Genomic DNA, 14,218 nt, shown 5'->3' with positions numbered 1-14,218 from the left:
GTACGGAATATACACCACGATGGGGAATGTATGGAATATACACCACGATGGGGAATGTAATATACACCATGATGGGGAATGTAATATACACCACGATGGGGAATGTAATATACACCACGATGGGGAATGTAATATACACCATGATGGGGAATGTAATATACACCACGATGGGGAATGTAATATACACCACGATGGGGAATGTAATATACACCAGGATGGGGAATGTACGGAATATACACCACGATGGGGAATGTACGGAATATACACCACGATGGGGAATGTACGGAATATACACCACGATGGGGAATGTACGGAATATACACCACGATGGGGAATGTACGGAATATACACCACGATGGGGAATGTAATATACACCACGATGGGGAATGTAATATACACCACGATGGGGAATGTCATATACACCACGATGGGGAATGTCATATACACCACGATGGGGAATGTCATATACACCACGATGGGGAATGTACGGAATATACACCACGATGGGGAATGTAATATACACCACGATGGGGAATGTAATATACACCACGATGGGGAATGTAATATACACCACGATGGGGAATGTACGGAATATACACCACGATGGGGAATGTACGGAATATACACCACGATGGGGAATGTAATATACACCACGATGGGGAATGTACGGAATATACACCACGATGGGGAATGTAATATACACCACGATGGGGAATGTACGGAATATACACCACGATGGGGAATGTACGGAATATACACCACGATGGGGAATGTACTGAATATACACCATGATGGGGAATGTAATATACACCACGATGGGGAATGTACGGAATATACACCACGATGGGGAATGTAATATACACCACGATGGGGAATGTACGGAATATACACCACGATGGGGAATGTACGGAATATACACCACGATGGGGAATGTACGGAATATACACCACGATGGGGAATGTACGGAATATACACCACGATGGGGAATGTAATATACACCACGATGGGGAATGTACGGAATATACACCATGATGGGGAATGTAATATACACCACGATGGGGAATGTCATATACACCACGATGGGGAATGTAATATACACCACGATGGGGAATGTACGGAATATACACCACGATGGGGAATGTAATATACACCACGATGGGGAATGTACGGAATATACACCATGATGGGGAATGTACGGAATATACACCACGATGGGGAATGTCATATACACCACGATGGGGAATGTACGGAATATACACCACGATGGGGAATGTAATATACACCATGATGGGGAATGTAATATACACCACGATGGGGAATGTAATATACACCACGATGGGGAATGTAATATACACCACGATGGGGAATGTAATATACACCACGATGGGGAATGTCATATACACCACGATGGGGAATGTCATATACACCACGATGGGGAATGTCATATACACCACGATGGGGAATGTAATATACACCACGATGGGGAATGTAATATACACCACGATGGGGAATGTACGGAATATACACCACGATGGGGAATGTAATATACACCACGATGGGGAATGTACGGAATATACACCACGATGGGGAATGTACGGAATATACACCACGATGGGGAATGTAATATACACCACGATGGGGAATGTAATATACACCACGATGGGGAATGTAATATACACCACGATGGGGAATGTACGGAATATACACCACGATGGGGAATGTAATATACACCACGATGGGGAATGTAATATACACCACGATGGGGAATGTAATATACACCACGATGGGGAATGTACGGAATATACACCACGATGGGGAATGTAATATACACCACGATGGGGAATGTACGGAATATACACCACGATGGGGAATGTACGGAATATACACCACGATGGGGAATGTAATATACACCACGATGGGGAATGTACGGAATATACACCACGATGGGGAATGTAATATACACCACGATGGGGAATGTAATATACATCACGATGGGGAATGTACGGAATATACACCACGATGGGGAATGTAATATACACCACGATGGGGAATGTAATATACATCACGATGGGGAATGTAATATACATCACGATGGGGAATGTGCGGAATATACACCACGATGGGGAATGTCATATACACCACGATGGGGAATGTAATATACACCACGATGGGGAATGTAATATACACCACGATGGGGAATGTAATATACACCACGATGGGGAATGTAATATACACCACGATGGGGAATGTCATATACACCACGATGGGGAATGTAATATACACCACGATGGGGAATGTAATATACACCACGATGGGGAATGTCATATACACCACGATGGGGAATGTCATATACACCACGATGGGGAATGTAATATACACCACGATGGGGAATGTAATATACACCACGATGGGGAATGTAATATACACCACGATGGGGAATGTACGGAATATACACCACGATGGGGAATGTACGGAATATAGACCACGATGGGGAATGTAATATACACCATGATGGGGAATGTAGGGAATATACACCACGATGGGGAATGTAGGGAATATACACCACGATGGGGAATGTACGGAATATACACCATGATGGGGAATGTAGGGAATATACACCACGATGGGGAATGTACGGAATATACACCATGATGGGGAATGTACGGAATATACACCACGATGGGGAATGTAATATACACCACGATGGGGAATGTCATATACACCACGATGGGGAATGTCATATACACCACGATGGGGAATGTAATATACACCACGATGGGGAATGTCATATACACCACGATGGGGAATGTCATATACACCATGATGGGGAATGTAATATACACCACGATGGGGAATGTAATATACACCACGATGGGGAATGTAATATACACCACGATGGGGAATGTACGGAATATACACCACGATGGGGAATGTACGGAATATACACCACGATGGGGAATGTACGGAATATATACATCACGATGGGGAATGTACGGAATATACACCACGATGGGGAATGTAATATACACCACGATGGGGAATGTCATATACACCACGATGGGGAATGTCATATACACCACGATTGGGAATGTCATATACACCACGATGGGGAATGTCATATACACCACGATGGGGAATGTAATATACACCACGATGGGGAATGTACGGAATATACACCATGATGGGGAATGTACGGAATATACACCACGATGGGGAATGTACGGAATATACACCACGATGGGGAATGTACGGAATATACACCACGATGGGGAATGTACGGAATATACACCATGATGGGGAATGTAATATACACCACGATGGGGAATGTAATATACACCACGATGGGGAATGTAATATACACCATGATGGGGAATGTAATATACACCACGATGGGGAATGTACGGAATATACACCACGATGGGGAATGTAATATACACCACGATGGGGAATGTACGGAATATACACCACGATGGGGAATGTCATATACACCACGATGGGGAATGTACGGAATATACACCACGATGGGGAATGTAATATACACCACGATGGGGAATGTCATATACACCACGATGGGGAATGTACGGAATATACACCACGATGGGGAATGTAATATACAGCACGATGGGGAATGTCATATACACCACGATGGGGAATGTCATATACACCACGATGGGGAATGTAATATACACCACGATGGGGAATGTACGGAATATACACCACGATGGGGAATGTACGGAATATACACCACGATGGGGAATGTAATATACACCATGATGGGGAATGTAATATACACCACGATGGGGAATGTCATATACACCACGATGGGGAATGTCATATACACCACGATGGGGAATGTCATATACACCACGATGGGGAATGTACGGAATATACACCACGATGGGGAATGTAATATACACCACGATGGGGAATGTAATATACACCACGATGGGGAATGTAATATACACCACGATGGGGAATGTACGGAATATACACCACGATGGGGAATGTACGGAATATACACCACGATGGGGAATGTACGGAATATACACCACGATGGGGAATGTACGGAATATACACCACGATGGGGAATGTAATATACACCACGATGGGGAATGTACGGAATATACACCACGATGGGGAATGTACGGAATATACACCACGATGGGGAATGTAATATACACCACGATGGGGAATGTACGGAATATACACCACGATGGGGAATGTAATATACACCACGATGGGGAATGTACGGAATATACACCACGATGGGGAATGTAATATACACCACGATGGGGAATGTACGGAATATACACCATGATGGGGAATGTAATATACACCACGATGGGGAATGTACGGAATATACACCACGATGGGGAATGTAATATACACCACGATGGGGAATGTACGGAATATACACCACGATGGGGAATGTACGGAATATACACCACGATGGGGAATGTACGGAATATACACCACGATGGGGAATGTCATATACACCACGATGGGGAATGTACGGAATATACACCACGATGGGGAATGTACGGAATATACACCACGATGGGGAATGTAATATACACCACGATGGGGAATGTACGGAATATACACCATGATGGGGAATGTAATATACACCACGATGGGGAATGTCATATACACCACGATGGGGAATGTCATATACACCACGATGGGGAATGTAATATACACCACGATGGGGAATGTACGGAATATACACCATGATGGGGAATGTACGGAATATACACCACGATGGGGAATGTCATATACACCACGATGGGGAATGTACGGAATATACACCACGATGGGGAATGTAATATACACCATGATGGGGAATGTAATATACACCACGATGGGGAATGTAATATACACCACGATGGGGAATGTAATATACACCACGATGGGGAATGTAATATACACCACGATGGGGAATGTCATATACACCACGATGGGGAATGTACGGAATATACACCACGATGGGGAATGTAATATACACCACGATGGGGAATGTAATATACACCACGATGGGGAATGTACGGAATATACACCACGATGGGGAATGTACAGATTATACACCACGATGGGGAATGTAATATACACCACGATGGGGAATGTAATATACACCACGATGGGGAATGTAATATACACCACGATGGGGAATGTACGGAATATACACCACGATGGGGAATGTACGGATTATACACCACGATGGGGAATGTAATATACAGCACGATGGGGAATGTAATATACACCACGATGGGGAATGTAATATACACCACAATGGGGAATGTCATATACACCACGATGGGGAATGTAATATACACCACGATGGGGAATGTAATATACACCACGATGGGGAATGTACGGAATATACACCACGATGGGGAATGTAATATACACCACGATGGGGAATGTACGGAATATACACCACGATGGGGAATGTACGGAATATACACCACGATGGGGAATGTAATATACACCACGATGGGGAATGTAATATACACCACGATGGGGAATGTACGGAATATACACCACGATGGGGAATGTAATATACACCACGATGGGGAATGTAATATACACCACGATGGGGAATGTCATATACACCATGATGGGGAATGTCATATACACCACGATGGGGAATGTACGGAATATACACCACGATGGGGAATGTAATATACACCACGATGGGGAATGTAATATACACCACGATGGGGAATGTACGGAATATACACAACGATGGGGAATGTAATATACACCACGATGGGGAATGTACGGAATATACACCACGATGGGGAATGTAATATACACCACGATGGGGAATGTCATATACACCACGATGGGGAATGTAATATACACCACGATGGGGAATGTACGGAATATACACCACGATGGGGAATGTACGGAATATACACCACGATGGGGAATGTAATATACACCACGATGGGGAATGTAATATACACCACGATGGGGAATGTACGGAATATACACCACGATGGGGAATGTAATATACACCACGATGGGGAATGTAATATACATCACGATGGGGAATGTACGGAATATACACCACGATGGGGAATGTCAGATACACCACGATGGGGAATGTAATATACACCACGATGGGGAATGTAATATACATCACGATGGGGAATGTAATATACACCACGATGGGGAATGTAATATACATCACGATGGGGAATGTGCGGAATATACACCACGATGGGGAATGTCAGATACACCACGATGGGGAATGTAATATACATCACGATGGGGAATGTACGGAATATACACCACGATGGGGAATGTCAGATACACCACGATGGGGAATGTCATATACACCACGATGGGGAATGTAATATACACCACGATGGGGAATGTACGGAATATACACCATGATGGGGAATGTAATATACACCATGATGGGGAATGTACGGAATATACACCACGATGGGGAATGTAATATACACCACGATGGGGAATGTACGGAATATACACCACGATGGGGAATGTAATATACACCATGATGGGGAATGTACGGAATATACACCATGATGGGGAATGTAATATACACCACGATGGGGAATGTACGGAATATACACCACGATGGGGAATGTAATATACACCACGATGGGGAATGTAATATACACCACGATGGGGAATGTCATATACACCACGATGGGGAATGTAATATACACCACGATGGGGAATGTAATATACACCACGATGGGGAATGTAATATACACCACGATGGGGAATGTAATATACACCACGATGGGGAATGTAATATACACCACGATGGGGAATGTACGGAATATACACCACGATGGGGAATGTAATATACACCACGATGGGGAATGTATGGAATATACACCACGATGGGGAATATCATATACACCATGATGGGGAATGTAATATACACCACGATGGGGAATGTATGGAATATACACCACGATGGGGAATGTATGGAATATACACCACGATGGGGAATGTAATATACACCATGATGGGGAATGTAATATACATCACGATGGGGAATGTACGGAATATACACCACGATGGGGAATGTATGGAATATACACCACGATGGGGAATGTAATATACACCATGATGGGGAATGTAATATACACCACGATGGGGAATGTAATATACACCACGATGGGGAATGTAATATACACCATGATGGGGAATGTAATATACACCACGATGGGGAATGTAATATACACCACGATGGGGAATGTAATATACACCACGATGGGGAATGTACGGAATATACACCACGATGGGGAATGTAATATACACCACGATGGGGAATGTACGGAATATACACCACGATGGGGAATGTAATATACACCACGATGGGGAATGTACGGAATATACACCACGATGGGGAATGTAATATACACCACGATGGGGAATGTAATATACACCATGATGGGGAATGCCCAACCACACAGTAGTCCCACCCACTAACACTCCTTGTATATAAATGATGAGATTCTGGTCCCGCCCCCTCTGTGGCCCCGCCCCCACTTACGGCAGAAGTCGGGGTTCCTCCATTCGATGCACACGTTGAATTTGTGGCACATGGCGGTGTACGCCGTCAGAGCTTTGCATGGATCCCGGGTGTATTCCACGTCCTGCGCCCACAACTCACAGAATTCCTCCGGGGACACCTGACACGGGACATAGGAGAGGTCAGCTGACGTCTGAAACATGAACTGTCTGAGCTACCTTCATCCTGCACTCTGACCGGCCCTTAGAAGTCATGTGAATGAAAGGGGAGGGGCCAGGGACAGTCAGGCTGGGGAGAAAAGACCAAGATGATGCTTGACGTCCTCCAGCCAGGAAATGAGGCGGAGCTCTATCTGATTGGCTGCAGCTTCTAATGCACATTGTGAGAAACTCCCAGTGTGCAGTGACATCAGAGTAACCAGGGGAGGAGCCGGGACACCTGTACAAGACTGAAGGGGAGGAGCCGGGACACCTGTACAGAACTGAAGGGGAGGAGGCGGTACAGCTGTGCAAGACTGGGGGGGTTACCTGCTGAATGGGAGGAGCCAGTACACATGTGCTAAACTGAAGGGGAGGAGCCGGTACACCTGTGCAAGACTGAAGGGGAGGAGCCGGTACACCTGTGCAAGACTGAAGGGGAGGAGCCGGTACACCTGTGCAAGACTGAAGGGGAGGAGCCGGTACACCTGTGCCAGACTGAAGGGGAGGAGCCAGTACACCTGTGCAAGACTGAAGGGGAGGAGCCGGTACACCTGTGCCAGACTGAAGGGGAGGAGCCGGTACACCTGCGCAAGAATGAAGGGGAGGAGCCGCTACACCTGTGCAAGACTGGGGGGGGTTGCCTGCTTTCCTTCCATGATACAATGCTCCATATGGAGGCCTAGAGAGCACCCCCTGCAGTGTGCCCCTCCCCCATACACCCCTGCATAGCACCCCCTGCAGTGTGCCCCTCCTCCATACACCCCTGCATAGCACCCCCTGCAGTGTGCCCCTCCTCCATACACCCCTGGATAGCACCCCCTGCAGTGTGCCCCTCCTCCATACACCCCTGGATAGCACCCCCCGCAGTGTGCCCCTCCCCCATACACCCCTGGATAGCGCCCCCTGCAGTGTGCCCCTCCTCCATACACCCCTGCATAGCACCCCCTGCAGTGTGCCCCTCCTCCATACACCCCTGCATAGCACCCCCTGCAGTGTGCCCCTCCTCCATACACCCCTGCATAGCACCCCCTGCAGTGTGCCCCTCCTCCATACACCCCTGGATAGCACCCCCCGCAGTGTGCCCCTCCCCCATACACCCCTGGATAGCGCCCCCTGCAGTGTGCCCCTCCTCCATACACCCCTGCATAGCACCCCCTGCAGTGTGCCCCTCCTCCATACACCCCTGCATAGCACCCCCTGCAGTGTGCCCCTCCTCCATACACCCCTGCATAGCACCCCCTGCAGTGTGCCCCTCCTCCATACACCCCTGGATAGCACCCCCCGCAGTGTGCCCCTCCCCCATACACCCCTGGATAGTGCCCCCTGCAGTGTGCCCCTCCCCCATAGAGCGAGTGATACGTACGTAGGGGTGGCAGTTGCTGAACGTCTGCTTCCCAATCATCTGGAGACACGGAGAGCAATCCACGGAGGAGCAGTTACCGTCCTGCCGCCGCTCCCTCCCCACATACTTCACTGTGTAGGGAACCTGCCAGCTGTCCAGGAACTCGGAGGAATCGTCGCTCGCGCTCAGGACCCGGCCATTGGGCAGAATGAGATCATTCGTCGTGTTCCCATCGCACAGACCTGGGGGGGCGACCAATAATACAGCAGGGGGATCGGTACAACTCCGAGGATGAACAACCCCCCCCGTGAGAGACATCTGTATATACTATATACTGACCATATTGGAGGGGCAGAGACACCAACTACTGGGGGGAATCGCCCCATTGTGGGAGGGGCAGAGACACCAACTACTGGGGGGAATCTCCCCATTGTGGGAGGGGCAGAGACACCAACTACTGGGGGGAATCTCCCCATTGTGGGAGGGGCAGAGACACCAACTACTGGGGGGAATCTCCCCATTGTGGGAGGGGCAGAGACATCAACTACTGGGGGGAATCTTCCCATTGTGGGAGGGGCAGAGACACCAACTACTGGGGGGAATCTCCCCATTGTGGGAGGGGCAGAGACACCAACTACTGGGGGGAATCTCCCCATTGTGGGAGGGGCAGAGACATCAACTACTGGGGGGAATCTTCCCATTGTGGGAGGGGCAGAGACACCAACTACTGGGGGGAATCTCCCCATTGTGGGAGGGGCAGAGACACCAACTACTGGGGGGAATCTCCCCATTGTGGGAGGGGCAGAGACACCAACTACTGGGGGGAATCTCCCCATTGTGGGAGGGGCAGAGACACCAACTACTGGGGGGGAATCTCCCCATTGTGGGAGGGGCAGAGACACCAACTACTGGGGGGAATCGCCCCATTGTGGGAGGGGCAGAGACACCAACTACTGGGGGGAATCTCCCCATTGTGGGAGGGGCAGAGACACCAACTACTGGGGGGAATCTCCCCATTGTGGGAGGGGCAGAGACACCAACTACTGGGGGGAATCTCCCCATTGTGGGAGGGGCAGAGACACCAACTACTGGGGGGAATCTCCCCATTGTGGGAGGGGCAGAGACAACAACTACTGGGGGGAATCTCCCCATTGTGGGAGGGGCAGAGACAGCAACTACTGGGGGGAATCTCCCCATTGTGGGAGGGGCAGAGACAGCAACTACTGGGGGGAATCTCCCCATTGTGGGAGGGGCAGAGACAGCAACTACTGGGGGGAATCTCCCCATTGTGGGAGGGGCAGAGACACCAACTACTGGGGGGAATCTCCCCATTGTGGGAGGGGCAGAGACACTAACTACTGGGGGGAATCTCCCCATTGTGGGAGGGGCAGAGACACCAACTACTGGGGGGGAATCTCCCCATTGTGGGAGGGGCAGAGACACCAACTACTGGGGGGAATCGCCCCATTGTGGGAGGGGCAGAGACACCAACTACTGGGGGGAATCTCCCCATTGTGGGAGGGGCAGAGACACCAACTACTGGGGGGAATCTCCCCATTGTGGGAGGGGCAGAGACACCAACTACTGGGGGGAATCTCCCCATTGTGGGAGGGGCAGAGACACCAACTACTGGGGGGAATCTCCCCATTGTGGGAGGGGCAGAGACACCAACTACTGGGGGGAATCTCCCCATTGTGGGAGGGGCAGAGACACCAACTACTGGGGGGAATCTCCCCATTGTGGGAGGGGCAGAGACACCAACTACTGGGGGGAATCTCCCCATTGTGGGAGGGGCAGAGACACCAACTACTGGGGGGAATCTCCCCATTGTGGGAGGGGCAGAGACACAACTACTGGGGGGAATCTCCGCATTGTGGGAGGGGCAGAGACACCAACTACTGGGGGGAATCTCCCCATTGTGGGAGGGGCAGAGACACAACTACTGGGGGGAATCTCCCCATTGTGGGAGGGGCAGAGACACAACTACTGGGGGGAATCTCCTCATTTCACACTGAAATGCTGTGAACGGTGTTGGTTTCTGAGCACATTTCTGGGAGGGAGTCCCCGGAGGATCGCTGTACTCACCACACAGTCCCATGGATGGCGGTTTGGTGGTGGAATTGGACTCAATGATCATGAGACCGCTGCTGTGGAACCATTGGATCCGGATACTGGACGGGGTTTCGATGAAATACATATTTCCTGTGTCCACGATTCTGTATCCATATTTCCTGACCATCGGCCACGCAGTCCTGGAGTTCACTGCCACCTGCCAAGGAAAGTCTGACATCATTCATGTATCCTGAGGGAGTCACGGGATTCGGCGAAGCGTGGTGATGTCATTGCCGGTTTGGGACAGCAGCCACCATCTTAGTACACCCAACCCAATGTGCATTATTAGACACACTTGTGTGGTCTGTGGGGGGTTTCTACCCGTTTTTTATTCATTAAACAAAAACTTAATTACACGTACCAGAGGAGCTTACACTCTAATGTCCCCTCCCCCACAGTCCCATCAGTCTCTGTACCAGAGGAGCTTACACTCTGCACCAGATAGGTTGTGCTGCAGTTGCTCTCCCTCTCCAGACACTAGGGGGCCAGGCCTGCTCGCCTGGCCCCAGAAACATGGCCTCTTCTGGGCTAGGCTCAGACCATGCTCCCCCTGAGGGACCCAGCTTGCCTTCCCATACTTCACCAGCACCTGAAGACCTTGGCTGTGGCCCTAAAAGTGGGGAATCCCTCCCTGTCTTTAGAGAGCGGGTTGCTGATTATCTGGTGAGAATCGCAAAGGAGGAGGAAAAGTTGGCGAGTCTGAAAACTGACTACAAGAAAAAGAAAGTTCTCCATGACAAGTCATGGAGCAGCAAGAGGCAGAGCATGAAGCCGGAGATGAAGGGTTTGGAGGACGTCATGGAGCAGCAAGAGGCAGAGTATGAAGCCGGAGATGAAGGGTTTGGAGGACGTCATGGAGCAGCAAGAAGCAGAGCATGAAGCCGGAGATGAAGGGTTTGGAGGACGTCATGAAGCAGCAAGAGGCAGAGTATGAAGCCGGAGATGAAGGGTTTGGAGGACGTCATGGAGCAGCAAGAGGCAGAGCATGAAGCCGGAGATGAAGGGTTTGGAGGACGTCATGGAGCAGCAAGAGGCAGAGTATGAAGCCGGAGATGAAGGGTTTGGAGGACGTCATGGAGCAGCAAGAGGCAGAGCATGAAGCCGGAGATGAAGGGTTTGGAGGACGTCATGGAGCAGCAAGAGGCAGAGTATGAAGCCGGAGATGAAGGGTTTGGAGGTCGCCATTAAGAAGCAGCAGAATCTGGTAAAGACGCTGAAGGAGAAGAGCGGAGCTTTCAGAGAAAAGTTCCGGAATGAGGAAAGGTTCAGGAAGATGAAGGGAGACTCCGGTAAGGATCCAGCATCGGCGGTGGCAGTACGGGTGGAGAGCGAGGAGGGGGTCCTGGATGCTGCCCCTGCTATCCCATCCACCTCAGAATCTGCTTCCCTGGAGGAAATGTCAGCCTCTGCTTCCCTCCCTCCACAGCAAGCTGGAGGAACAGCACAGGAGGTAGAGGAACATGGCGGAGGGCTGCTAAAGTACATTGAGGAATTGGAGTCTTCCCTAATTGGAAGAGGAGTATGTTGGGGGAGGGGGAGACAGGAGCATCTGGTGTGAGTGGGTCTGCTGGGAGCAGTAGTGCCACGAGTGAAAGGAAACATATGGATAAGAGTGCTTGCAATGCTGGAAAGGGGAATGCCTGTGTGTTGGTGGATGGAGTGACTGCTGCTGCCTCTAATGGTGGTCTGCAGAGCGGGGGCTCTGAGGTTCCTGCAACCAATGGGCGGGGTGCAGCTTTAAGGTCCACTACATCTAATGCTGCAAATAAGACCTATGCTGGGGCTCTGGCTGGGAGGAGGGGGTCACATCATGTTGTCAGCTCTGGGGGGAGATCTGCTGCAGGTCTGCCATCTGCACCCCTGTCCTTCAGGAGGAGGAATTTGGTGCAGCTCAGATGGGAAGGTGGGGGTGCTCCCCCGGTCAGGATGTCGGTGGTGGACAGGATTTTGGAGATGGGGTTTAGGGCGGATGACATCTTCGCCTTGATCAGCCCTGTAGGATCCTATGAATATGATCTGTCCTTTGTGCGCCCCGAGTCTCTGGATATATTCTGGGAGAAGTATGAACACATGTATAAGGGTCTGCCGGAGTGGAGGGGACTCGTCCCAAAGGTGGTCTCACGCCAACCTCTAGTGAAGACGGTCACCATTCTAGTACGGAATGAGTCAATTCCTTCAGCTGACTTGGCTGTCTGGCTGAGGAGATTTGGGGAGCTACTTGCACCCCTGAAGAAGATTGTGGATGAGAGAGGGATATGGACTGGTGGGTGGTCGGTGCAGATGAGGTTGTATGTGTGTGGGAATGTGGTCCAGCACCTGCCCTCCTCAGCCTTCATTGGGAAGGACAGGATTGTGGTGTTCTACCCTGGACAGCCCAAGCTCTGCAATAAGTGCGGTTCTCAGGGTCACTTCGCCTCCTCATGTCCAGAGATGAAGTGCACTCTGTGTCAGGATCTGGGGCATCTGGTTCTCGGGGTCACTTGGCCTCCTCATGTCCAGAGATGAAGTGCTCCCTATGTCAGGATCTGGGGCATCTGGTTCTCGGGGTCACTTGGCCTCCTCATGTCCAGAGATGAAGTGCTCTCTGTGTCAGGATCTGGGGTATCTGGTTCTCGGGGTCACTTGGCCTCCTCATGTCCAGAGATGAAGTGGTCTCTGTGTCAGGATCTGGGACATCTGGTTCTCGGGGTCACTTGGCCTCCTCATGTCCAGAGATGAAGTGCTCCCTATGTCAGGATCTGGGGCATCTGGCTAAGGATTGTAATATCATCAGGTGCAATCTGTGTGATAAGGTTGGCCATTCGTACAACCGGTGCCCTGAGGCCATGCACAACCAGTCAGCTTTGGTGGAAGAGTTTTTTCGTCTGGACATGGAGGAGGCAGAGGAGAGGGAGGCTGTGCCAGGGGTCCCCAATGTCTCTGTCCCTGTGGTCCCAGTGTCTGATGGTCCCTCTAATGTGTCATCTCCTTGTGTTGTGCCCCCTGAGTCAGTGTCCGTGGATGTTGTGTCTGATCCTCCTGTGTCAGTTTCCCCAGAGGTAGTGG

The 14,218-nt window shown here is 50.0% G+C and overlaps 1 protein-coding gene across 1 annotated transcript in view; it reads right to left on the bottom strand.

Moving 5' to 3' along the window:
* Positions 1–11,329, bottom strand: part of LOC149430915 (otogelin-like) — a 97,381-nt gene extending 86,052 nt beyond the window's left edge. Inside the window, exons 1-3 of the mRNA XM_089665925.1 lie at positions 11,147–11,329; positions 9,083–9,303; positions 7,541–7,679 (exon numbers count right to left, since the gene is read on the bottom strand). Coding sequence (XP_089522051.1) covers positions 7,541–7,679; positions 9,083–9,303; positions 11,147–11,300 — 514 coding nt within the window. The 5' untranslated portion in view covers positions 11,301–11,329. The remainder of the gene's footprint in view (positions 1–7,540; positions 7,680–9,082; positions 9,304–11,146) is intronic.
* Positions 11,330–14,218: the final 2,889 nt, after the last annotated feature.

The sequence above is a fragment of the Staurois parvus genome, unplaced genomic scaffold (genome assembly GCF_062004578.1).
Source record: "Staurois parvus isolate SC_StPar_1 unplaced genomic scaffold, SC_StPar_1.0 ptg002411l, whole genome shotgun sequence".
NCBI classification, from domain to species: domain Eukaryota; kingdom Metazoa; phylum Chordata; class Amphibia; order Anura; family Ranidae; genus Staurois; species Staurois parvus.
Note: the sequence above shows the minus strand (reverse complement) of the source record. Positions and strands in the feature narration are given on the sequence as shown.